This window comes from Nilaparvata lugens, chromosome 6, assembly GCF_014356525.2.
Source record: "Nilaparvata lugens isolate BPH chromosome 6, ASM1435652v1, whole genome shotgun sequence".
NCBI classification, from domain to species: Eukaryota; Metazoa; Arthropoda; class Insecta; order Hemiptera; family Delphacidae; genus Nilaparvata; species Nilaparvata lugens.
Genome location: NC_052509.1, coordinates 60032865 through 60060149, shown reverse-complemented (window position 1 = coordinate 60060149; position 27285 = coordinate 60032865). Strand labels below are relative to the sequence as shown.

At 33.3% G+C, this 27285-nt stretch overlaps 2 protein-coding genes across 4 annotated transcripts in view; one reads left to right on the top strand and one right to left on the bottom strand.

Moving 5' to 3' along the window:
- The first annotated feature begins 12600 nt into the window (after positions 1 to 12600).
- The window catches only part of LOC111051242 (protein SCAI), a 40810-nt gene continuing 26125 nt past the window's right edge, over positions 12601 to 27285 (top strand). For both annotated transcript variants that reach the window (XM_039431586.1, XM_039431587.1), the window contains exon 1: positions 12601 to 13085. In XM_039431586.1, the coding sequence (XP_039287520.1) occupies positions 12985 to 13085 (101 nt within the window). In that variant the 5' untranslated portion in view covers positions 12601 to 12984. The remainder of the gene's footprint in view (positions 13086 to 27285) is intronic.
- LOC120352071 lies at positions 14507 to 20030 on the bottom strand. Of its 2 annotated transcripts, XM_039431589.1 has the most exons (4): positions 19692 to 20030; positions 18597 to 18776; positions 15581 to 15677; positions 14507 to 14643 (listed from the first exon to the last, which is right to left on the bottom strand). In XM_039431589.1, exons 2-4 carry the CDS (start codon positions 18715 to 18717, stop codon positions 14574 to 14576), a joined length of 288 nt encoding a protein of 95 aa, XP_039287523.1. In that variant the 5' UTR covers positions 18718 to 18776; positions 19692 to 20030; the 3' UTR covers positions 14507 to 14573. The 2 variants fall into 2 exon arrangements, with proteins under 2 accessions (XP_039287523.1, XP_039287522.1); XM_039431588.1 differs by lacking the exon at positions 19692 to 20030 and having other exon boundaries at positions 18597 to 19180.

Here is a 27285-nt window from a genome sequence, read left to right as displayed (position 1 = left end):
ACTGCTCACTAATTGAGAATTCAATGGCCTAGAAAATCAATTCATTCCAGTCAATAAATTGCGACAATAATATGTTTTGCAAAAGCATTAGTGAAGCGTGCGACTCTATACACAAATCTAAACAAGCTTTTGTGATCATTAGTCGAGTTGAAAAAGAGGTTGTGAGGTTCCCATGACGATTGTTGAAGTCTGAGAATAGAAGAAAACCTGGGACATGGGAGAAATAAAGAAGGAATAGAGCATATTTTTCGACAGATAATTTTCATGTGATCCTCTGGGTTGGGGGAGGACGATGTGAATGATAGTTATACGAAGTAGATAAATCTACAATGCTAGTAATCGATAGATAGTATGCTAGACAGCTAGGTGAGTTCCGAACCACAAGGGAGTGACTGGTTTCATGATTATGGCAGACTATGAGCACAAACAAGAAGAAAAAGGTTGGTGCTATAAGGTAGTGGAGGAGTTATATTTTGAACTAAATCGAATAAATCGAATTTCGCTACACATATTTCACCCCATAATACACGTCCTAACAATAGATTTGACACAAGCTAACCATATGCAGGCACCAATTTACATATTATTGTAACTACATTATAAATAAGATTCCAAACGATTTTATAGATAAAAAAATCTCACGTAGTTGACTTAAAAGTATAGAATATTGGATTGAGCAGAATATATTCTTCAAAATAGTTGTATTAAGTATAGTATTGTACCCAACAAGCTTGTTACTGGAAACTGTGAACGATGGTATTTCGATTTCGGGTTCTTGAACCAGGTATGTAATTGTCCCACGTATCTTGCAGGAGATTAGTTTTATTGTATTTATCGTCTCTTTTTGAAAGATTAACTGTCATGATGGCCTCAAGACGTCACAATAATTAATTGGATATCACTTTATCATATAATATGTAGTATTCTTAAGTTTTGTTTTTTTCCAAGCTTTTGCGATTTTTGTAAATTACTGTAATACTTTCTTTAACATTATGAAATTTGAATTGTATATAAAGTACTTGAAGCAGAATAAGTGAACTGCAACTCACTGCCAACACACAAGGTTTCTTACGTTGGCAGTGCCAAATATTACATTGATAATATTGTTGTACTCAAGTTAAAATCAATGTCTATTTGTATTGTATACTCTTGTAATTAATATTTATTTATTTATTAATTAGAACAGTCACAAACACGATATTTGGAAAGAGAAACAGGCAATTGCCCAAAACTATTGTACGAATATTACTATTTGTAATTTTGGCAATAAATTCAATTCAATTCAATTCAAACTGACTTTCATTGTGACTGAATAAGTGTACATTGAAACAAGAAACAGAATTATTGATTCTTGAGGAATTTTATTTGGGAATCATTGATCGAACAAGATATTATGTTTTCCTGATTCCTGTGACAATAATATGTTTTGCAGAAGCATTTTTAAAGCATGTGATTCTGTACACAAATCTGAACAAGCTTGAAATCATTCCTCCAAAACTAAAAATTGCATATTAGAAACCTGACAACTACTCCTAGAATATAAGACGTGGAATAAGACTTCATAATCATTCCAATTATTCCAGTGTTTGGATCCCATGAATATGGAATTTTCATCTACAATACTTATCCTTCTCTTAAAAGCTACTGAAATTGTAGAAACACAATAGCATAATATCAAGCACTCATTTATTCTATCACAGCACATTAGTTCAAACTTTTCATTGATCAACACTTAAAAATGGCTCTGAAAGAGCTAGAACTACTGGTGTTGTGATAAGATAGAAGTGTACTTGATATATTGCATTGTGCTTCAACTTTTACAATAATATGAGCTAAATTGTACCAAGCGAAATCAACTTAGATAAACTACATTCTCGAATCAGTTACAGGAAATTTAGCTTGATAATAGTCTTTACTTCACCACGTCATCGAACGAAATAGTTAATTCTAGTATTTACGTATTCCTCTGAGATAAGGAATGCTGAGAATCAAACATGATAAAATCTTATCGTTTTGACAGGAAGGAGCAGCGTACTTATAGAGTCTAATCTTAAAGTAAAAGGACCCAAGGTATTACATATTCATACAACTGAAGTAACTGTAAGTCATAACCGTTCCTGGTGATTTGTGAGACAACCTTGTTATAAATAATTGTTGCATGGTGTACTGAGTATTCCACAGTCAGTGAATCAAAGGGCTATGAAGGAGGGGGAAAGTTGGGAAGAAGGAGTTGAAGATGGAGTGGGGAGGGGTCTGAGGGAGATATATAGCGTGTGCATGTCTGTCATATGAATACTGACCAGTCAGGGAAACTTAAATCTCTCCATAATTATTAGAACAATGTTTTGGCGTTAATTTCCACAAAATTGAACAACTTTGAAGGAAGGTAAGTGGATGTCATACTCTTACGAAAAGTATGTTACTATGAATTGATCTATTATGATATTATATTGATACACTCAGGATTAAAAAAGTGTATTGAATGTATCTATTCAGATTATACAAAATATCGGGGCACTGAGCTTCGCTCGTTATTTTTATTTATTGATAAACAGAACACAATTCTCTAAAATGTTCGTGTTTATATTTCACAGCTGAATATACGTCATCATATGGATAAAATTTCGGGGATGCGATATTTTGATTTCTCACATACTCACTCACTCACTCACTTTCTTACCATCCACAGGCGACGAAAGTCTCAGCTGTTTCAGCCAAAGATGAATTATCCTTTTAATGTCGTTCAGCGAGTTTTCCTAAGGATGAGACCCAGTGCAATCGAATTTTTATATCATAAACCTACTTTTTTTCAAATTTCGTGAAAATTGTTAGAGCCGTTTTCGAGATCCGTTTTCGATATGAAAAAGTATGATAATCGCTATATCGTCACTCCGAACACATTCAACCATCCTAAAAATATGATTATTCCTTATTAGAAATTTTTTTTTTTATTGTCTTCAGTTAAATTTTCCATACCTATGAATAGTTTAATTTAAGATTATGTATATTGTTGCTACTAGACAACTCTCTCCTCTCTTACAGGCATGTGCACATAAGAGGAGCCTCCAATGAAATGTATTTTTATTTTTCACATGCAAATATAATTGTATTGTCAACCTTTTTTGGAGAATAAAGAATTCAATTTCAATAATATCATTGATCTAGAAAGCTCTGTAGTTTAACTAATAAGCTATCAATGTGAAAAAATCCATGTTCCTGCTACTCCTGTTGTGATGGTGACCACTTAAATATTATTTTTCTCCAACTGCGCGTAAAATAGAATCTACATACTCAATTCTCCTCGTAAAACAGCTTATTTCTGAGGAAAATCTACTTTTTCGCTCGCTAACCATCCGCGCATGCGCAGTAGATTTTCTTTACGCTCTCTTATCATTTGCACATGCGCAGAAGAGTTTCTTTCCGCTTCGCGTCGCGTGATAACTGTTTTGCGCGAGCGATAAAGTCGCGCATTACGCTCTTAATACATCAATAGCTATTATGAGCTTTATAAGCTCTATTTTAAAAATGCTTTGAAAGCCTGGTCATCATGATTTGTCTCTTTACTGACGCACAAGCCTGGACGCATGTGAGCATCACCCTCAGCAAAAAAAAAAAAAAATCAATGAAACAGGAATCAACGAGAGGAGAAATGGCAGGATTAATATTGATTTGAAAATATCGAATTTATTTGAGATCGGAATAGGAATACATTCAAAAATCCTCTATTATACGTTAAATTGGATTCTCAATTCAAACTTTGAGCCTACAAACCATTCATGAAACATTACATCCAACTTTGAGCCTTCATGAAACATTACATCCAATGGAATAAACATGAATCATCCGCTTCTAGATACTCTGAGAACTAACGTTCACTATACAGTAAATAATATTGTCCATGTATAACAACACATCAGTGTATAATGTACATGTAGCCCTCATAACGATGAATAATATTCATGAACACTGGGATCAGTTGACCAGCTTTAGTGCTGAGAGTCACTTCAAATTGTCAGAATTTATTGAATGAGAGCATTAATATTATTATATATTAGGAATAGTCAGCACTTCCCATGAATAACATGAATATATCTCATTGAATCAACTATGACAGTATGAAGTGAATTGGGGGTAGCCTGACCGGTTTCAATCATTGATAAATTATTAGGAGTCTGCCATTTGCGGTTTGTATCTACTTGACCGGAAACTTTGAATAGCTCCAACCTTCCGTGTGTGGGGATGAACTAGTCTCGAAACGTATGTTTGAGGCTATTATTGTAGTGTGCGCGATATATTTTGTATTCTAAGACACTCAATTTCCTCGGACATAGGTCATCTGACTACAAACAAAAGTTCGGTTCAGAGTGGATGAAGTGGGATTCAGTTAGAATTGTCAGTGTGAGTTAAGTGAGAAGCATTGATGTTGCTGATGAGAGATACTGACGACTATGAACTATGACTTCGAAGTGGCCACTATAAGCGGCTTGCATTTCCGTTGATTCAGTTTGATTTGTATCTGTTGTGAAGGTTGATTTTATTCAACTGTTTCAGTTTACACTTGGTTGATTTAGTAATAGAATCTTGTGAACAGCCAGGAAAAGGTGAGAAAACTTCACAACTGAATAAATTGAATACTGTGCATTTTGTAAGAGAAATAGAGATGTTTATTTCAATTGAATTGTGTACACTTCTCAGATATTGTATTTCTGCACATTTTTTCCAAACTGAATAGATTTTTTCATTTCTCAATTTTCATAATATTTTTATCAGATTATAATTATTTCAAACATCAAATGGAAGCTTTATTGACCGAACGTCTATGTTTTAACTCAGATTTGCTTTTGTCTGTCTGTATGTAACGCGATTACGGCCAAACGCTTTGATAGAATTCGATGAGATTTGGCAGGAATACTCCTTTTTCAACTACGCGTCGATGTATACACCTCGAGTATGAAATTCCTCCATACTCTGATATAACTATATATATCATCTAACTTGAAGATAGGATAATCAAACTATAGAGTTATTCATAATCAATCAGCTGATAAGTGGATTATTCATTGCATGCATTACACAGATGTCTCAGGCTGTGTCTATTTCTATAAGGTAGGGTCTCAATATTTTATTGTGATGCGTGCCCATCAGTATCAATATTCTCACATTTCAAAAACAAATTTGATAGGTGATTGAAAATAAAATAAAAAATCAATAAATGCACTGAGTAATGCTAAAGAAATTATAATATTCTTGATTGGAAGAAATTAATTTCAAAATAATGGAAAAATATTTTCATCAGATGGGAAAATTATCATGGAACTGAATAAATTATCATACGGGATACAAATTCAAACATGAACTGAGTTTATTAACATAAGTGAGTTTTAGATCTTGGAGAGAACAAATAACGGTTTTTAGAGTAAAATTATGATTCAACTGTGAATTGTGATTCAACTAAATCAACTAGAATAGGTGACATCAGCTCCTTGTAAATGAGAAAACTGCTTGAGGTCTACTGTTCACAGAATTACGAGTAAATGGAACTAAGGAATTCTGCTATTGCAAATATTGACTGAAGAACTAAATAGCAGAAAGAAATTTGAGAAATGAAACTCTCTAAAAATAATATTTGTGGAATAAAACTGTTGAAATTGCAATTTCTATAAAAAATCTTCCATCCTTTACAATATTTATTCTTTAATCTTAACTTTTCATCATGCTCACACATTAATTGGATAAACGTGCTCTATACGAGGTTGTGCCAAGGAAAAATAAGTACTAAATAGAAATACTAGGAGTAGTCTTCAGAATAGAAGCATTCAGTATGAATAATGACCACAATATCACCTTTACAACCACACAGAAAGATAAATAAGAACTTGATGGATGAGAAATCAACTAGTTAGGAACGATTAACTCACTCACCTTGACTCAGTCAGTTAGTGACTCGCCCTTTCATCAGCCCTAACCGGCGTCATGTGAGGTGACTCAGTCACTCAGTCAGTTGTCAATACCAATTTGTAAAGGTGTGTACAGACTGTCGCTCTGCTCCGCAACCGAACGTCACTCCAGCAGAGCGATTGATGATCGACCGGGGAGCAACAGTGGTTCGACCGGGGAACGCGAGAAGATCTAATATCTTCCGTAACGTTCATGATGGGTGCGTGGGCGGAGCGACTGTGGTTCGATGGTGGTACGAGGGCGGTACGAGAGCGGTACGTGAGCGGTACGAGGGAGGAGCGTGCTCGGTGCGGGTTGGAAGCGCGAATATGTGTACGCAGCTTTACGAACAAAAATGGATCGACACCTAATGATGGAGTGAGCACATACCGCATACAGTGAGATACGAGGGTATAAAGGAGGAGTTAGAACAGAAGAGCCTTTTATTGCAGATAAAGTTAGTGGTTTGTAGATTAGTTTGTCTTTGTTCAAGAGACGTCAGTCGTTTGTAGAGAGTGATAGAGACAAATAGGTGTGAAGAGAGAGAATAATTGATTTTAAAAAAATTGCCTTCATTGAGGATGGACTTGGGACCCTAGGTTCTCTGTGCCATACAACCCTTGACATTGAATACAAGAAAAAGTATATACATCACAGAATCAAGATTAACATTGAACGAATCAAAATGAAAATCAATCTTCGAAAGATGTTACAAGAAAATGTAGAATAACTCCTGCAATCCTTACAACTAACATTCACTCAGAGAGATACATAGAAGATGACAGGGAGGGGGAAAAGGAGACAGAGGGAAGAAAAAATGAAACTAGAGAGAGATTAGATGTCTTAATTAGTTGAGGTTACAATATAGTGCTGGCTCATACTCAAACGTATAATATAAAGCAGTATTCTATTCATTCTTGAGCGTAAATAAGTCAGAAGTATAATAATAATCATCAAAAATTGTCCCTATTCACGCTTGTATAGCCTGAGATAAATTTCATAGCCAATCACAGGCTTCAACCTCATCAGCATGTATAGCACTCTTGAAATAAAAGCATCAACTATTCAATGAGATGAAAAACACATGGAGTGAAGAATTTTTGTACGATATGTGGATGAAATGCAATTTGAATCACGATAACAGAGCATTGTCTTGTTTATCTACATGAATCTACGAAATTTGAACCAATAGACGTACATTTCTGCATGATAATGAAGAATATCCTTTCCACCATTGTACAAAAATTTCATGGACTAAGCTTGTAGAATTTATAGTCTCGTATCATTTCCCAAGTAGAAATCAACTTGATATGAATGAATTTGGGATGAATAAATTTGGGATGAATAAATATCAAAAGCTTACCTAGTGGATAGTGTGAAGATGACATGATGATAATAATATCATAGAATAAAAAGTCATCATAATTATATTACTTGATGATAGTGATGGATATCAGGCTTAAAACATGAAATTTGTAGACATGGATGAACTTTATAATATAAATAAATAATGTGTATTGATAGAGTGGATGAATAATGAAATGTGGGTTGTTGTCTAAGAACATAGGGATAGAGAGAAGAAGAGTAGAGTTAGTGGGAAGAGTAAAGAGAGAAAGGGGGAGAGGAATTAATGTTAGGATGATTCTCCCCACTAACAAACTATTAAAATAATAGAGGTTTGGAAGATTCCCCAGTTATAACAGCAGGGGTGTTGAGTTTTCCCCTTCTATCTGATAGAGGGTGATGAGCAGTCTACAAATAAAAAGTATGATCGACCAAAGGTGTTTACAGGTTCGATTATCCAAATACGAGAACGTCGCGTGTGTATGTCCATTAGTGGTCTATTAGTCTTTCACACGTTTGCCTAATTGATGACAGGTCAAACTTTGAGGGATCACTCCTCTTTAGATCAAATGGAAGAGGTTATTATTGAAGATGTTCAGTCTTTAGAGCTTGGTTCAAACTTTTACTCTCCTTCAATTATAATACTAGTAGTTCTGCGAACAGTAGACCTCAAGCAGTATTCTCATCCACAAGTACCTGAATGAAACTATGGACCTTACGGAAATACAGCAATAGACTGGCTTCTCCACACATCTGTGTAATCTCTTGTCAGCTGATTTATGATGAATAATTCTATAGTCTGCTTTTCACTCTAATATTGACGTATGAAGGAGGCTCCTTTTTCCTTTTATATTATCCTTGAAATGCAAAATTTCAAAAATCTTGTATATACGTTGACGCGCAATTAAAAAATAAACATACCTGTCAAATTCCATGAAAAACATTCAAACATTCAAACATTCAAACATTCAAACATTCAAACATTCAAACATTCAAACATTCAAACATTCAAACATTAAAACATTCAAACATTCAAACATTCAAACATTCAAACATTCAAACATTCAAATATTCAAACATTCAAACATTCAAACATTCAAACATTCAAATATTCAAACATTCAAAGAATCAAACATTCAAACATTCAAACATTCAAACATTCAAACACTCAAACATTAAGAGAAATGCCAAACCGTAGACTTGAATCTTAAACTGGGTTTACATCAAAGTTATTAACAAAATGTTAATAAATTAATCTAATAGAATCTATATGGAATGAGTTTAAATATTAAAATATAGCCTAACATTTTGTTAATAACTTTGGTGTAAACGCGGCTTTAGACCTCACTTCGCTCGGTCAATTATACAATCAGAATATGCGCAATTATTGGAAACAAGAACAAAGTTACCAACTTTAGCTCTGATTCTTTCACTTTTTCTCACAATTCCGAATGAATGAAGCTTCCATTTATAAGGAACAAAAAACTACATACTTTACATTTTCAATAGTATAATCTTGTAGTGAGAATGAGAGTATATATATATATAATATATATATATATAATATATATATATATATATATATATATATATATATATATATATATATATATATATATATGAATAGTAATGAGGTGATAAGAGATAAGTCTGTATTCTTTCCCAATCATTCTATTTCAGTCTTCATGTCATTGATGAAAGAATAAACGAATAGCGAGATTCAATTTTGGAATAAAACTGGTTCGAGCTACTTTCTCTCAACAACTAGTTTTGTTTGGGGATCAAAACTTCAAATTTTCAACTTTGAATATCATGAAATTGATTTATTGGAGGAAATATATTGAACCATTTTTTCAATTTATTAGACTAGCAGATTGCTTAAGTTGTATTGATAGACATTTCGAGTTATTTACTCAGCTCAAATTCTTTATTATAGAGTGAAAAATAGTATCTTGACAAAAATGTTTGCAAAAATCCACCGAAAATATTAATTCTTCATTATTCATCCATTAATCTCTCACTTTATTGCTGATTTCCATCTGTATTGTACAAATAATAATTAAAGAAAATGATGGCGATTCGGATAAAGAGAGATTCAATTTAATCTATACAATAATCCTTATAAAATGATAACTGATAACATCAATAGTTCGCATTTAATCAGTGCTGATTGTTTTGAACTATTCTCAGTTGATACTTTTCCTTTAGTAATACTGTACTCTTACTATTTACAGATACTATCGACAGTATTCAAACGGCAATAGTAAATTATCTATTTTGAGATTACGGCGCAGGTATGCAACCCGCTAGACACGTCGGACAATTTAAGATAAAAATAGCTAAACAACTATCCTCCTTTTAGGAGGCAGGCTTATCACTTATCATGCTGTGAGTGAGAGTATAACCTGCCCCTGCATTCCAACGATTAGATCAGCTCTCAGAAGGCCATTTCTCTATAAAATAAAGAATATCTATATTATTATAAATAATATTATTAAGATAGTACAAAATCTTAGAGAAAAGCATGTAAATAGTTTTTCGCCCCACTTGGATGTAATGAGCTGGTTTACGTGCGTCATATGGAGGCCGAAAGTGATTGTTTTCCGACCAGGCCGGTAAAATTTTTACGGCCCTAGGGCTGTAAAATGACCTTGAAGTCAGCTGATTCTGATTTGATGTGAACGTGTTTACAAGATAGTTTATGAAACGGAATCAGTTTATGCTTCTAGAATTGAATAAAGTATTTTGCAATAACATACTATCATTTTATTTGGATGAATGAAATACAAATGAGATCTTATAAACTATTCAAATTCAATTTTCAGAGTATAATAGAATCTAACCTCAAACCTCCTAGTACTGCGTTTATCACGGAACATGGTGGATAAACGGAATCATTTTATGCTTCCAGAATTCAATAAAGTATTCTGCAATAATATTCTATCATTTTATTTGGATGAATAAAATACAGATAAGATATATATTATAAACTATTCAAATAATTCGATTTTCAGAGTAGGATAGAACTTCTAACCTAAACTTCCTTTGACATTCAGATTGGCCAAATTTCAAGTGTGCTAAAACAGCTGATCAAAAACTTTTCTTTATTTGTGTTTATCATTCAATAATTAAAACATTTATAATAATTATCATCTTATTGTCATTTGGAAGAATAAAAAGTATAAACTCAACCTCTTACATAATTGAACATAATCTTTTAGGTTATTTAGACAAATCAGAATAAAAAATGAAAATACTTTTATTCCTGATAAAGACAATTTCCTGATATTCAGATTACCTCAGATTTGCTAGAGATGACCTTCCACTTTTGCTTTCGAAAGTGCTTATAATAGACAATTATTCTCATATATATATTGTTTATTTTTCTGTGTGGCGAAAAATAACGTTCTCACCATGGGCAAAAATGTTTTTCCGGCTCTCAATCTTTTCTAGTCCTCGGCCTACGGCCTCGGACTTGAAAACCGATTTCGAGCCAGAAAAGTCTCATTTTCGGCCCTAGGTGCGAAATATACTATTGTATTACTGGTCCTACAAACTCCTATAACTTCTTTTTCTGTTCAAGACTATTTTATTATTGTTTCGATTCTTTGTTTGATCCCTATCTTTCATATCAATATTTAGATAAATTTCTTCAATGTATAATAAATTACTCGTATAATTTGTATAATTCGTAAATTTGTAATATCTGTATTTCATAGTAAATTATTGTATCTAACCCACAAAAACATTCTACCTTGCAATTCTGCCTAGTTGCACTCTAGCATGTGAATCGTAACTGTACCCTAGGATTTAATTCAACCATCATTATAATTTTATGGTTCTTTGATGAACTCAATTAAAACATCTATTTGTACTGATAAACCTAACAGACAAGCCTTCTTCCCAGAGAAGTATTCACTGATTGGTATTCATTCAATCATGATTAAACTTTAACAGGCCTTTGAGTCATTCTCTTAGATTATTGGTTCTCGATTCTAATATATAAATTTCATCTTATTTTATTATTCAATATTATTTTAATATATAAATATTTTAATATATAAAATCGATAAACAAGCCGACAATCGAGGAAAATTACCTATGGTGGTTTTAAGGAAGTGTTGTATTGTCAGAATGCAAATCTGTGATTCTCTCATGAAAATCAATAGTTATTTTTTAATAGTTATTCTTTCTCGGGTGTCGGCCGCAATCACATAATCTGAAAAATACTTTAAGGTACCATTTAGGTCACTATCTCACAAGTTGGACCGATTTTATCCTTTCCACAGTATCAAGACGCTTTTATTCATAGCAATAACACTTGATCAATCATCTGAGTTTTATCCAGCAATTTGATTCAATCATAATCATTATTTTATAACAGGTTATACAAGAGTCAGGCATGAGCAGTTGGTTTATTTCAACTGCCGCCCGCCCCCGCAACGAATTCCTAGGGATCATCTTATTAGACCACTTCTGTATCTTTCGGGAGTGTGTGAACTTCCATGGAAACCAAATTTATTCCCTCATGATCGTCGGTCGTTATCATACAAACGGAAACGTTCCTTCAACACGTTTCCGTTAACACGGTTTCCGTTGACACGACCACGGAAAATCAAACTTCAAGATTGAGGTTATTGGAGCTTATCACTGAGATCACATAAGAGAGGTAAAACTTGCTATAAATGCTATTGGCAACCAAGTTACATCTGATTTGTTAGGTTGGCAGTAATTTGAGGATAGTTTCCAAACAAGATTCAGGGCCCGGCCACACAGAGAGTGATCTGCAATCCTTATAAGGAGTTCATATCTATATTCTAGATATCTATATCCATTCAAATTCTTTATTCCATTCATATTCTCCAATTGAATTCTAATTGTAAGTCGCTATTTGTGTGGCCGGGCCCTGAATCTTGTTTGGAAACCATCCTTAAATTACTGCCAACCTAACAAATCAATGGGTGGTGCTACGTTGTTAGGTTGGCAGTAAGCTGAGGATCTTTTTTAGGGTACATCAATTTATACAAACCCTATTGAAATAATATGGACATGACACTGGAACATCAACCATTGTTCTCTCATTTTATTTTGAGCTAAGTAGTTTGTTATGCAACTGATATAACTATTATACAATATATTATAATATAAACAACAGTTGTTATCTAGGGAGTGTGACGATATCAAAAAGGCAACGTCATACGGCGGGAGTCGACTATTGATCTCAACAGAGTGCGTTGTGTGTCAGCGCGTGAGGTGCTGTCACCTGTCGGCGATTCTCAGAACTAGCAGGTCGCCATGTGTGCTTCTCCAGTAAGGCAGGCAACTAAGCGAAGTACGGCTAGACTCCTCATTCAAATGCCAATCAATAAACTCCCCTAGCACTTTTTTCTCGTTCGACTAATGTTACAGACAACAGGGAAGCCTTACAAATTACAGTGATTGCTTTGAAATCAGTGAGACACCGTGAGATTTAGTATGTTGTTCAGTGATTGTTTTAGATTTGTGGTGCAAACAGATACGATGTCATCATCGGTCTTGTAACGCACACACGACCAGCTCCAAAATGTCCGCCTTTCGACTAGATTCGACTTGTAACTGCGTTATTTTGTCAGTCAGCTCTTCTCAGCAACCTCCACCTCCACTGCAAGTCATGTTTCGACGTTTGCGGTAACATTGTTTCAACCCTGCAAATGCTAGACAGCAATGGTCGTCAAAATGGCTGGGATGGATGAGCATGAGAGAAAAATTGTCGTCGAGTTCTGTCATTTGCTTGAGAAATCAAAGCAACTGTTCAACGGACTACGGTAAGCCACCTTCCATTTTTCACCTCAAATATTTACTCCTTTCATATTCGTTTTCTTCTCAGTCACAATCATAACATCAGTTTCTTTCTAGATTGACAGCCTTGATAAACAACCAACCTACACTACCCAAGTAGCAAAACAATATTGTCTTAATATTGGAAGGAATGTTTTCCCAATATTGTTAAATATATTGTAAATGTTGGTCAATGTTGTCAAAATACTCTGACAATATCTTTATGAAACATTTTATATTTTTTTGAAAATATTATAGCAATGTTGGTACATATTGCTAAGATATTTTGACAAAATATTGGAAAATATTGTCACAATATTGAGACAACATTTTTTATAAATATTGTCCCAATATTGTGACAAAAATTATCACAACATTGTTCAATGTGTTATAAATGTTGGTCAATGTTGTCAGAATACTCTGACAATATCTTTATGAAACCTTTAATATTTTTTTGAAAATATTATAGCAATGTTGGTAAATAATGCTAAGATATTTTGAAAAAATATTGGAAAATATTGTCACAATATTGAGACAACATTTTTTAAAAAATATTATCTCAATATTGTGACAAAAATTATCACAACATTGTTCAATGTGTTGGAAATGTTGGTCAATGTTGTCAGAATACTCTGACAATATCTTTATGAAACCTTTAATATTTTTTGAAAATATTATAGCAATGTTGGTAAATATTGCTAAGATATTTTGAAAAAATATTGGAAAATATTGTCACAATATTGAGACAACATTTTTTATAAATATTGTCTCAATATTGTGACAAAAATTATCACAACATTGTTCAATGTGTTGTAAATGTTGGTCAATGTTGTCAGAATACTCTGACAATATCTTTATGAAACCTTCAATATTTTTCCTACGATATTTGAAAATATTGGTTGATGTTGGGAAGATATTTTCCTGAAATATTAAAATATATTAACACAATATTGATATTCAACCGAATTTTTCCACAAAAAATTGTGGAAAAATTATCCCATAATATTGTGAGAAAATTATTCCACAGTGTTGTGAGAACCTAGCACCTAGGTACCTAGTGCCAACTTACAGGTGAAAAACATTTTTTCAAATGGATGAAACACGTTATGATGTGCTCGGAGAGAATGGAACTAACTCTGCATTATTCATGGATTAGTTCTATTCTCTCTGTGCATGTCATGAGGTGTTTCTATGCATGTTACCAGATTCTGTTTTTACCTGTATGTTTTCACTACCAGCTTGAAAGCACTTATATGAGCAAACTTGCTCATAGTGTAACTGTACCCTCATTTCACAATTTAAAAAATATATTATAGCCTAAATAAATTTTTGCAATTTTGTAAATTTCAATTAATATTTTCAACAATATTGAGGTTTCAGGGATTGATTATTCAATTAAAAACCGTAATTATAATCAATTACTAATTTATTGTTTATGATGTCACTACTATCTTTTCTATGTACTATATTCTTATCTATTTGACAAGCTCATCTTCACAATCGATGTCGATTAGCTGGTCTGTTGTAGCTGGTGTTGGCTGATTCCTGGAAAAAAATGAAAATAATAAAAAAATCAGAAAGAAACTAATACAAGCAGAAAATAGATGATCAATTTGTATTTTTTATACTGAAGGGTTATAATTGAATATGAAATCATAAACTTGTATTTTTTATTGATAGAAAGTGTAGAGAATCCGATTCTGGAGAAAACCTTAGATGGCAGTGATTGTGTTAAAGTGACTCAAATTTCAGAAATCCCGATCAAAAGAAGAAAAAAAAGTCAAACCATAGCACATCTGAATCAATTTTAGTCTTTCGATTTTCTAAGAGTTTTACAAGTTTTACACAATCATGCCAATCAACTTTCCCTCCAGAATGTAGTTAGCTAGAGTACCCGATAAAATTTTGTTGGTTGGTGAAAGACAAGGTTATTAAAAACAAGATTATTCTGATTTGAGAGAACTAAACATGATGGGGATCCTGAAAAATAGTAGGCTACAGATCAGAGATCGCCCGACTACACTGGAGATCACGACTGGTGCATTGAAAATATTAATCATATTGAGCTTTTATGGCTAATAACATCCACTAGGTTGCTTTAATACAAAAAAATAATAATCAATTGAGTTTTACATTTTTACCAATGTTTTATTAATGATATCACGTTTCTGTAATGTTGAAATCAGATCTTTTTTTTTTAATAACCTTGGGCGAAAGATGCTTATTCAGGAAACAGCTCATACAGAGTGAGTAAAAGGTTTGGAAACGGCTTGATACTTTTCATAGAGGTAATTTGATGGTAGGTGACGTGGGGGATTGTGCTAAAATTTTCCACTGAATCATGACATTAAAAATTTGGTCCGCCATCTTGGATCAGTCATATTGAATCCTAGCTCAAATTTTTCGAATGGGAAGATGGTCGTGTAATACATTTTTCCAATACAGATTTTCTAGAGAAATTGATTGTGAGATGAATGCTTACATTTTGTCCAACTTTGATTGGGCTTGTGCAAGCCATGTAGCTGCTTTCAATTGGACTTGCTTCAACTCTGATTTTGGCCAGCACCGTTTTGTAGCAGCTGTAACAAAAAAAAATCATTAGAACACCAATCTCACACATTACTCATTACAATGCGAGAGAAAAGTACAAATAACAATGTATAAAGAACAAACAATGTATGAACAAAACTACTTGTTCTAAGTGGAATCGGCTAGGAAGATAAGATGAGAAGGAAAAATACCTCATGGATCATGATTTATCATGTAATAGGCAGATTGTAATGAAACATGAACAGGAAAGGGTTCAGAAAACCCGATAAAAAGTCGGGGTGAAATAATTTAAAAGGAACAAGCGAATCTAATGAACATGTAAGAAAATTGTAGTATTAATGAATTTCCGATGAAAATATTCAATAATCAGTAATGAAATCATGATTGTCTTCTATTATGTAGGATTAAGAGTGTCCTAGACAATGGAGTCTCTAGTAGGCCTATTATCTTGATATCCTAGAAACTCAAAATAGAACAAAATTTATTTGGATGAAAGTAATTTATCTCTAGTTCTCCTGTAACCGAACTGGCGGGTAGATCTGGTAGCGGGCCCAACCAGTTCGGACATAAACTTAAACCTAGTTAGGAGGTCGGCCCAGTCCTGCCTATACGACCCTGGAAGAGGCCCTCTGAGTTCAAGTGGGTTGAAATCTCAACCCCAATGGGAAAGAGGCACAAACTCCTCCAGGAGACGCAGACCACAGCAGAACTGTTCGACTCTCCCTCTTATCTAATTAACATGCCTTAACTAAGTGAGAACAGGGCGACTGGAGAAACAACGACTGTTGAAATGAAATTTCTTAAATAGATTTAATTTACGAAATAAATTGAATAGATCAATATTATGTATCCCTCACTAGTTCGCAAGAATGTCCAATTAGTTGTTAACGTTGGAACATAAAATTCTTCTCAACTCACATTAAATTCGAACTTTAATACTACACCAAATTAATGCCTTAGGCATAGGCTTAAAAAGAAACATAGGTACACACATTTAAATACTCCCTACATCATAAAAATATGCAACTGTCGTCAGGATAATTGTTAACAAAATTATAACTGTCTTCTCGTTAATGGTACAATTGCATAAAATGGACAAATTTATTATAAGTGTACCTCAATAGTAGACGAGAGTATCCAATTAGCTGTTAACGTTGGAATATAAAAACCCTTCGCCACTCTCGTCCAAATCAAATTCTAATAAAACACTAACATTTCAATTAAATAACGTTCAGAGTAATTATCAACTTGGTCAATTAAATAATATTAAACAATAATAGCACAGTACAACCTATCTCTTACTCCAGCCGCCAAATAGACTAAGGTAAAAGTAATTCTCGACAATTTCAAAGGGAAGGTTCGGTCAAATATTAATCAATTATAGTGGCCAGAATAGATTCACTAACCCGTGATAATAATTCCGAGGGTCACTTTCATTAGGATCCAAAACCGCATCTTGGCTTCTGGATTCAGGTTAGAGTCACACGAATACGTTGTTCCCGCGAATTAATTTATTGTTCTCACGGAAAATAATCACACGAATAAGTTCCACAAAATATATCAGAAAACTACAGGCGAACTTTGTCGTTCATACTTCAGGAATAAGTTCAACAAATTAGCCTAAAACTGGAACCAATCCTTATTGTCCGTATCGCTCGAATAATTTCAACAATATTATAACGAAACACAAAGAAAGATTCTATCGTTCATATCTCACGAATTGTTCAACATAACACAACGAGTACAACGAATTAATTCGACATCAACTAAACACTAAAGACAAATTTTATCGCTCGTGGCACGCGAATAATTACAACAAATATAACGAATCAATTGAACTTGATTTTTATCGTTCGAATCACAAAATAAATTTAACAAAATATAACAATTAAAACTTATTTCACCGCAGTGCGTCTCGCGTTCGAGAGTAACCGTTCGCTCAGGAGTCCATCGCTGACTGACTCGAGGGCTGTCCATGGACATTACCCTAGCCTAAAACGCTTGGGAAACTCACCTTTTTCTCACGGCAGAGAAAGAGTGAGAGCTCAAAATTGGATGGAGAAAGAGATAGTTCCTCGTGGAAAACTGTCACCAGATTGCAGTTTTTTCTCCACGAGGCAGAAGAATACGCTGTACTGTGCACAATTCTTATATTCTAAAACGCAATAATCTATTTCTCACACTAGAGAAAATTGAAATACCCTTACGTCTAGAAAAAAAAAATGAACATTAGAAAATTCAGTCCGATCACGCCATCGAGTCCAAAGTTCAATGATTTTAGATTGGCGTATCATGAGAAATAAAAAAAATTAAATTAATTCACCTCCTCTCAATAATTCTACCCATTTACACTCCATATAGTATTTCTTTATTGGAAATTGAAAGATGGTCTTGTTGTGCATGATACCACCTAACTTCCTTCCGCCCTAACTTTGCCCTCCGAGGTTGAAATGAAGGCAACGATTCTATTCTATTCCAATATAGAATTCCAGTATGAATTGAATAGTGATTACCTCAAATCAATAGGACAAACCCTTTCAAAGCTATATGAAGTATTAATCAAAGACAAATCAATTAATATTTCCGATACGAATTAATGATCAGCCTAATAATGACCACCTCCCAAGTTGAAAAAAAATCAACTTAGAGATTCAATATTCCAGATCCTGGATGGAATGATTACTTTATTCATTCAATAGGATAGAATGACTTCTTTATTTCAATGACGTGGCGAAGTTTGGACAGTAATGTCCACCCTACCACTTAACCACGATGTTTGTGGATGTAATATTTAAAGACAAATTGAATTTTTTGGGTCAGTGAAGTCGAAATTTCTATTCAAGTGGTATTTTTTCTACCTGATATTGATATTGCCAAATTAGCGTAGTTTATGAAATATAAAGCAAGCGACAGTAAACTGAAAAAGGAGAAATTATCTGGAATCTTACCAATCATAACTTTGGCTATTAGCAGATCCTTGAATGGTTTCTTCTCTATTTTATGATCCTTCCGTTGCACTCCCTTCCAAGAAAAGTTAACGGCTACGTCGAGCGTCACCAGCTTCCCCATTATGCTTGTGATTGTGCGCCCTTCTGAGGTTTTGTCGGCGCATGACGCCTTTATGTCTCCTTTGAAGAAATGAAAAACAAAATACTTAAGTTGAATAATAAAATTGAAGTACAATATTCTCAAAGGGATCACGTATGTCTGTTGAAAATTCGACTGAGTCATTTTCAATATTTAGAACCGTTTCATAATGGAATAAAAAGACACATATGTTGTCAAATTCTACAAAGTTTTATTCTGTACAGGACCATGGTTTCGTCACCACACAGGTCACATTTTTAAGTTGACTGAAAAATGTGATCAGTGTGGTCACGAATCCATGGTCCTGTACAGAATAAAACTGTGTAGAATTCGACAAAACATATGTGTGTTTTTATTTCATTATGTCTGTTGAATTCATAATGTAATCTGTGATTTTTTTACAATTTCCAAAAACATCACAAATTGAACTGAACTTAGAAAACAGATTATGACTGTACGGTATGCAAATAATTTTTGAGTTTGTTCTAAGTGCTAGGTTATATTTCAATTAGTGGAATTTATAGGTAGGTACACGGTTAAAAATCGTAGTGTTTCTGGCCTAAAAAGCTTTTTATAAAATTAAATTATCACTCTCAATTTGTTTCCTTTTGAGACTCTTTATAAAAACTTCTATCACTCCAGAAATCTCGGTCAAAAAATAAAATTTCAGACTCTGAAGCCTATTATTGTAAGATATTCTTTTATTTGCAATCTGACTACCTATGAGCAATATCATTTTTTTCTGATAGTTTTTATTTTCGAGTTATGTGTAGATTGAAAATTCTCATTCAAATTTTCAGTTAAGATCTCGAAACAATGCAGGATCTGAGGACATCAAAGTCAAATTTGTGAATTGTTCATTAAATTTTTTCAATTGAATTAAATTAATTTATGATAGGAAAACAATTTTAATTCTAATTTTAATTAGAAAACAATTTTAATTCAATTTTACTCACCTGATCAGACGTCGTAACACACGCTAACAGGAACAAACACTGCAACAGGAAAAACAGCAACAGCAAACGCTAACAAACCACTTCTTGAAGGAATTTCTTGAACTTGAACGAAAGACCAGTCATAGAGACGAATGCTGAGCAGAAGTGGTTGCCTGTTGCCTTATTCGAAAAGAAATATCCACCCCCTCCCTACTTCAACCTGATAGTTGTGGAAGTGGTGGTTGGATACAATGCCATGTATATACCGTTATAGTATTGAATAGAAAGTTTAGGGGTGTGTGTGTGAGAGAGAGAGTGTGTGTTTAACCCTTAGTATGTGTGTGAGAAAGAGAGACTGTGTGAGGGAGTAGTAGCTTACGTGTGTGTGTGTGTGTGTGTGTGTGTGTGTGTGTGTGTGTGTGTGACGTATATACAAGGTTCTTTGAAATTTAGCATTTTAAGGATACGGTAATACAAAAGGAAAAGGAGTCTCTTTCGAACGCCAATATTACCATAAAAATCAGACTATAGAATTATTCATAATACATCAGCTGTCGAGTGGATTATTAATTATTGCATTCAATTAATATCCCAATGTAATTTGATGAAAAATGAGCTGTCGTGTGGACTATTCATTGCAAGCGATGAGGCATGCAATACTGATAACTTACAGTAGCTTATTATTTTCTCCCGTCTTTTCTCTGCTTTCAACTCGGTAAGCTTTTAATGGTAGTTGTGTTTACAACAAATTATTAGCATTCTAATGATGATAATAATAATTAATACTAGTAGCTCTGTGAACAGCAGACCTCACGCAGTTACCACTGTTCAACAGAGTGAATTATGTAGGCGAGATATCGGTGTCTACTGCGCGTGGTCTACTGTTCACAGAATTAATAGTATTATTAAATTAATGATGGTGGAACATTATGTTGTGTTTGAATGAATTGTTAAAAGAGTATAATCAATGGTAGCCCTGAACATCAAAATCAATACCTGTAAAGAATATAGTCAACTTACAAAATATAAGATGATTCCGTGATCCCGAACGATGAAATTGAATTATTATTCTAATCAGTGCAGTATAAGTAGTTTTCAAAAATCAAATGGAAATTAAAAACTCCTGACATTACGCTTGGTGGGAAGTTAACGGTATAATCCTTATTGCTTATTGACATTAGATCCGAGTAATACAAAATAACCTTGTTAGTGTAGGCTATTTGGGTAGATTGACTTGAAAATTTTGAAGAGAAATTCAAATCTCCCGGGCTTGCTGGGACTAAGACAAACTATGTGATTGGATCACACTCCCCACTGAGGGACTCACAGGAAAGTAAGCAGCCGGCGACAGATGAATAAGTGAGGTATAATATTGTTATCAAATCAGTTTATACAAACTGTTCATTAGCAAGTTCTGACATCTTCCACATTTTCCATTTCAAACATTTCCCACAAAAGAGGAAAATGGTGGAAAGGGTTTAGAGGGAACTCTAGGTCGATTTTCTTTCAACATGACATACTTTAGGGTGTCGTCCAATGTATGTATCGAAAACATTTAGGCTATTTTGGGTGTGCTAGTGCTCTGTAGATGTGAGATTCCCTAAAATTATAATTAGTGGGTAGCCCGTGTTCCGCAAGGGTCTAATTAAAAACTTAACAAACTGAAAACTTGACCCACTGAAATGTTGAAGGAATTTGAACAGGCCTATAACCATCCTCGGTAAATCAAGAAACAATATGCAAAATTTCAAGTTAATCAGTACAGTAATTCTGCTGTCATTCAAGCGTCATTCGTGAATTTCCTATCCCGTACGTGTATTAGCCAATTCATTCCTTTATTATGCTATGTTATAGATAACATCTTAAAATTTACACAGGCAAATTATTATCGTGATTCACATGATACGGAAGATAACAACCTTACATGATACATGTACATTATTTTGCTGTAAACTTACTATAATCTTGATAGATACTATAAATCAGGATAGGAAGAGACTTGTGAGTGTTTAAGCAGCAAATCTTCCTATTTCATAGGTTAATTCATTCTTCAGAAGTTCATACTTCTCAGCATTTATTAGCTATTTTTCTAGAAGATGATTAGGCTATAGGTACTATTTTTACTCATCCGATACAGATAATTACTGATCAGTAATAAGTGAACAGTTCACTCACAACTCAGATTACGTAGTGACAGTGAACGCTATGTATCGTTCATGTACTATAGCCTACTTCAAATTATGGAACAGTAGACTACTGCGATGTATCAAGAAAAACTTGATAGTAGTAGCAGTAGGCCTACTAGGCTAAAGTTTAGGATTCAGTTTTCAGTACCTGCCAGCAAAGACAAGAATATTCTTCACCAAAAATCCTGTTAGTGGCGTTGTCACACTCTTTTGAATTCTGAGCTATTGAAGAATTGGAATCATTGTCTACTTTTCAACTTTTTCCATCGAGCAAGGTCCCTGCTTTGTAAATACTGTAGCTATAGTTGAATACATATAGTTATAGTGATAGTGGGCAGTTCGATGAGAACTTCTTACAAGAGGACAAGAAAAATCTCTCACTTTCTCTATCATTCCTCTCTATCTCCTCCCCTCATACTTATTCATCCGCTCTCTCTCCCACCTACTCGCTCTCTCTCTCTCTCTCTCACTCTCTGTAATGTAATTACAGTCGAACTTATTTATAACAAACCTCCACTTAACGAAATCCTCTAAACAACGAATTTTTACCTGGTCCCATGACATTTTAGAGTTTTACACACATACAGATTAATATCAAAAAATAACTTTTTTGTACTCAGGGGACCTTGAAACGTATAGAAATTTATAAATTCAGCTACCTTTTTCTTGGAAAGCAATACTTTCCTCACCTATTGTAATAGGGCAAGGAAGGTAATAGTTAGAAAACTTTATATAGAACAACTGTTACGAGAATATGAAATTTGATTTTGATGTTTTTTTTCTTTTCTTAATGCCCGGTTGCAGAGTCATTACATAAAATCAAACATAGCTATGTGAGACATAGTTTAAAATCACTGACATGAATGGTTGGTCGTTGCACAGTCGTTTGTCGAAGCCCATTTAGCTATATCTCGAAATAGCATCACATAAGTCACACTGCAGCTCTATTCAGTTTTTTCCGTACATATGCTTCTATCCAACCGATGTCTTAGCATCGGGCAAAGTTTCAATCGACATTACAGTGAACAGACCTAAAAGACCTCACATAAAATTGATAAACTATTTGGCGAATCTTGGCTTTTGGCGAGATTTCTCACCATATTTTTAGCGATAAACATCTTTCAAAAAAAGCTATCACAACCTCTAAAATGCATTTGGTGAGTGTAGATATTGGATTTAACAGCACGACTTCGAGCCCATAACTAAAATGACCTTTTTTACTTTCCTTGTCCTATATCATATTACCATAGGTGAGGAAAGTATTGCTGAAATTTAACTTTTATGATAAAATTGGAAACATCGCGAAGATTTGTTTTTCTTTTAAATATCACTTCTCTCAGAATGATGGGGCATTATAATGCGTTATAATTTTATATCAAATTAACGGGGAGAATGTCTCCTTTCTATTGGTGTCTGCGGATAATGTTTATCCGATCAAAAGTTATTTTTCAATTAATGTTTATGTTCGTCAATGTCGTGACATAGCGAGCAGGAAACATGAAATTTTCGACATGCTGGAAACTTTTTTGTTTCGAAAGATAAGTGGGTAGTGAAAGCAAAAATCGTTTCTAGCATGTCGAAAATTTCATATTTTCTGCACGGAATGTCTCGTCATTGACAAACATAATCATTAATTAAAAAATAACTATTGGTCGGATAAACATCATCCGCAGACACTAATAGAAAGGAGACATTCTCCCCGTTAATTTGATATAAAATTATAACGCATTATAATGCCCCATCATTCTGAGAGAAGTGATATTTAAAAGAAAAACAAATCTTCGCGATGTTTCCAATTTTATCATAAAAGTTAAATTTCCTTTTAATCCTTCACCCTGAAACTTTTTTAGCACTACTAGGATATCGGGGATGATATTCTACATCCAATTATGACGTTTAATTGGAAATTTGAGAAAGTTGCAATTTTACGCGATTTGGCAACCCTTGTAATTTCTTCGGATGGAGGGCCAAGTCTCAACTCATTTTACACAGACTATAGACGGTTGGCGAATGACTATTATTGATCCTGAGCTCTCTCAGGAGAGTACATCGAAACTATATTGACACAGCAATATACCAATTTAAATGGCCAGGAAAGATGTGTGAGTGTACCACACACCAGATTTCTTTTCCAAGGATGTCATTGAAATATAATTGTATTACTGAGAAATATTTGACAAATCGTCATATTTTTTCATTATGGAGAAAAACCACAATATATCTTCAAAAACAATTTGACAAATTATTATATTCTGACAGATTATAAGAACTATATATATACAACTTTACGGAACTTTTCCATGGATATGGAAAATTAACACTAAATATTGAGCCATAGATACAACATTATTGCTGGATCAATATTCACATTACATTTTGATAAAGTAAATAGATATTACCTCAATATTGCTGAAAAAATTACATGATATAACATTCAATATTGAGACAAAGCTATATTGATACTAAGTCAATATTGCTAAACAATATTAACATGATGAATCATCCAATATTGTGCCAATGTTGTATTGATATCATCTGAAAATTGTTTAATAATATCTGCATAGTATATCATTTAATATTGCGACAATGCTGTATCGATATTTTCTCAATATTGTTAAACGACACTTTCATGATATTTAATATTTAATATTGTGACAATGCTGTATTGATATTATTTCAATATTGTCAAACAATATTTACATGATAAATCATTCAATATTGCGACAATTTTGTACAGATATTATCTCAATATTGTCAAACAATATTTAAATGATAAATCATTCAATATTGCGACAATGTTGTATAGATATTATTAAGTATTGCTGAACAATATTCAAATAATATATAATTTAATATCGTGACAATGTTGTTTTGATATTATCGCAATATTGCGAAACATTATTTACATGATGTATTATTCAATATTGCGACAATGTTGTATAGATATTATTAAGTATTGCTGAACAATATTTAAATAATATATAGTTTAATATCGTGACAATGTTGTACTGATATTATCTCAATATTGCCGAACATTGTTTACATTATATATTATTAAATATTGCGACAATATTGTATAGATATTATTAAGTATTGCTGAACAATATTTATGTAAAATATAATTAGATATTGCTACAATATTATGACTATATTGCTACAATATCATAATGAAAATATCTTCAACAATGTTGCTGAATGTTGTGGCAATAATGAGACAATATTTTTTTGCTACTTGGGTAACATGACATCACAACCCTTAACTCTACCCTTTCTGTCTTTCTATTTCAATCATTCACTAATACTACAACAATCAGTCAATGTTCCATAATATTACTAATAACCCAGATTTAGGGTACGTCAAATTGAACTAATAATCACAAAAGCAGGACCGATGATAAACTAATAATCACATGAACTAATCACTGATGAACTAATAATCACAAAAGCAAGACCGATGATAAACTAATAATCACAAAAGCAAGACCGATGATAAACTAATAATCACATGAACTAATCACTGATGAACTAATAATCACAAAAGCAAGACCGATGATAAACTAATAATCACATGAACTAATCACTAATGAACTAATAATCACAAAAGCAAGACCGATGATAAACCTCCATTACTATATCAGAACCATCAACTCATTATCTCTTCCATTTTTTATGTGATGTGATTAATCACAATTTATTATTATCCATTCTGACTGATTCAATAATTATTAACTCTTATGTAATAAAGGTACATGCAATCATTATGTTGCATATGAATCTGCAATCAATGTGTGATACCATATCCTAGTAGCTCATACGGTATCGTTTCTAGTTTGTAACTTTTAATTAGTAATTTCAAGAGAATGGGAACATCAGTTAACTCATGACCATAACAACACATAATGTGAACTAATATTGCTTGACATCACAAGGCATTGTCGTCTTCATAAATGAGGATGTCTGGTAGAACCCTTTCCTAACATTCTGTTTCCTGTAATCTCTAATACGGAATCACAATGACTCTCATTTCAAAGACCTTCCTCAAATGATTATTTAGAAATATCAATATAATTGAAGTGATTTCAACCTGATTCTATTTTTAGTTTCTTGGTTTTTCCTAGTATGACGTAACTGAACATCTTCTTTCATAAGCATTCATATAGGCCTATTGCATAAGAGTTATAACACTGTGGCCTGGTTGCACAACAGCCGGTTAAATTTAAACTGTGATAAATATCACGAGAACCAATCAGAGAAGGCGTTTTTGAAAAGACGGCTTCTCTGGTTAGTTCTCGTGGATTTAATCACGGTTGAAATTTAACCGGCTGTTGTGCAGCCGGCACAGAGGTGTAGTTCCACCCCTCAAACGCAGGTGACAGGAACGTTTTTTGAATAGAAGCTGTCTGCTTCCTCGCTTCTGTAGGACACGTGGATTATGGATACTATAATATAAGTCCTAGAAAGAGAATGTTGTGGTAGGCTTCTTTTTCTCGTTTAGAAAATCACATTGTTATAACAAAGTTGTATATAGTTTGAACTGGAAATAATAACTGTCCTTCACTGAACAAAAAATTCTGAGTTTGAATGAGTATTTCAAACATTGTTCAATAATCAATAGAACATTGTTTAACTATGCTATCTTCATAGATTTGTTTGAAATACGATATTGGAGAATATTTTCAGCGTTAATTTTTAATAATATATATTGAAACAATCAGAGCTTCGAGCCAATTTGTTACAAAGCATGAATCTCATAAATGATGTGATGGTATTGAATTATCACTTCGAATCCCACAAATATTCCTACTATCAAACATAATCAAAGTCTACACATACCTATATATTATATTACAACATGTGGTAAGAAATTTCACACTAAATTATTATAGCATTGAGCCAATTTCATATAATAATCCAGCTCGATGAGGTAGTTGATATATAATGTGCATGAAACGCATGACAGAATGATTTTTATTTAATTGATTAAGAAAATTTTGCTTTAATATTTACTATTGTTCTTTAAAGCCAATGTAGACTAATTGTAATTCTCGAACTCTATGAAAACACTCTTGAATTGTGTATGGAGTGACATATTTGAACAAATTTGAAGATTATTGTATTGCTTTTGTTATGCTATATGTTCATGTGTGAAATAAATTATAATAATCATGAACAATCCCAAGTTACTTCCAAGTTCAATAATTCACCCCTCCCCCTCTCGAGAGTTTCAAGGACGCCGTCTGCGTCCTCATCCCCCCTTCCCTTATGGGCACCCTTTCTAAAGATCCATAAACCCTCCATGAAAAGACAACTTGTAGATATGTGTTAGAAATATGAAGACCGATACTGATTCTTTTATAAATTATATGTTTTCCTTCAGATTTTTTGTAGATTGATAAACTCTCATCTCCTCACTACACTACCGTAGATAA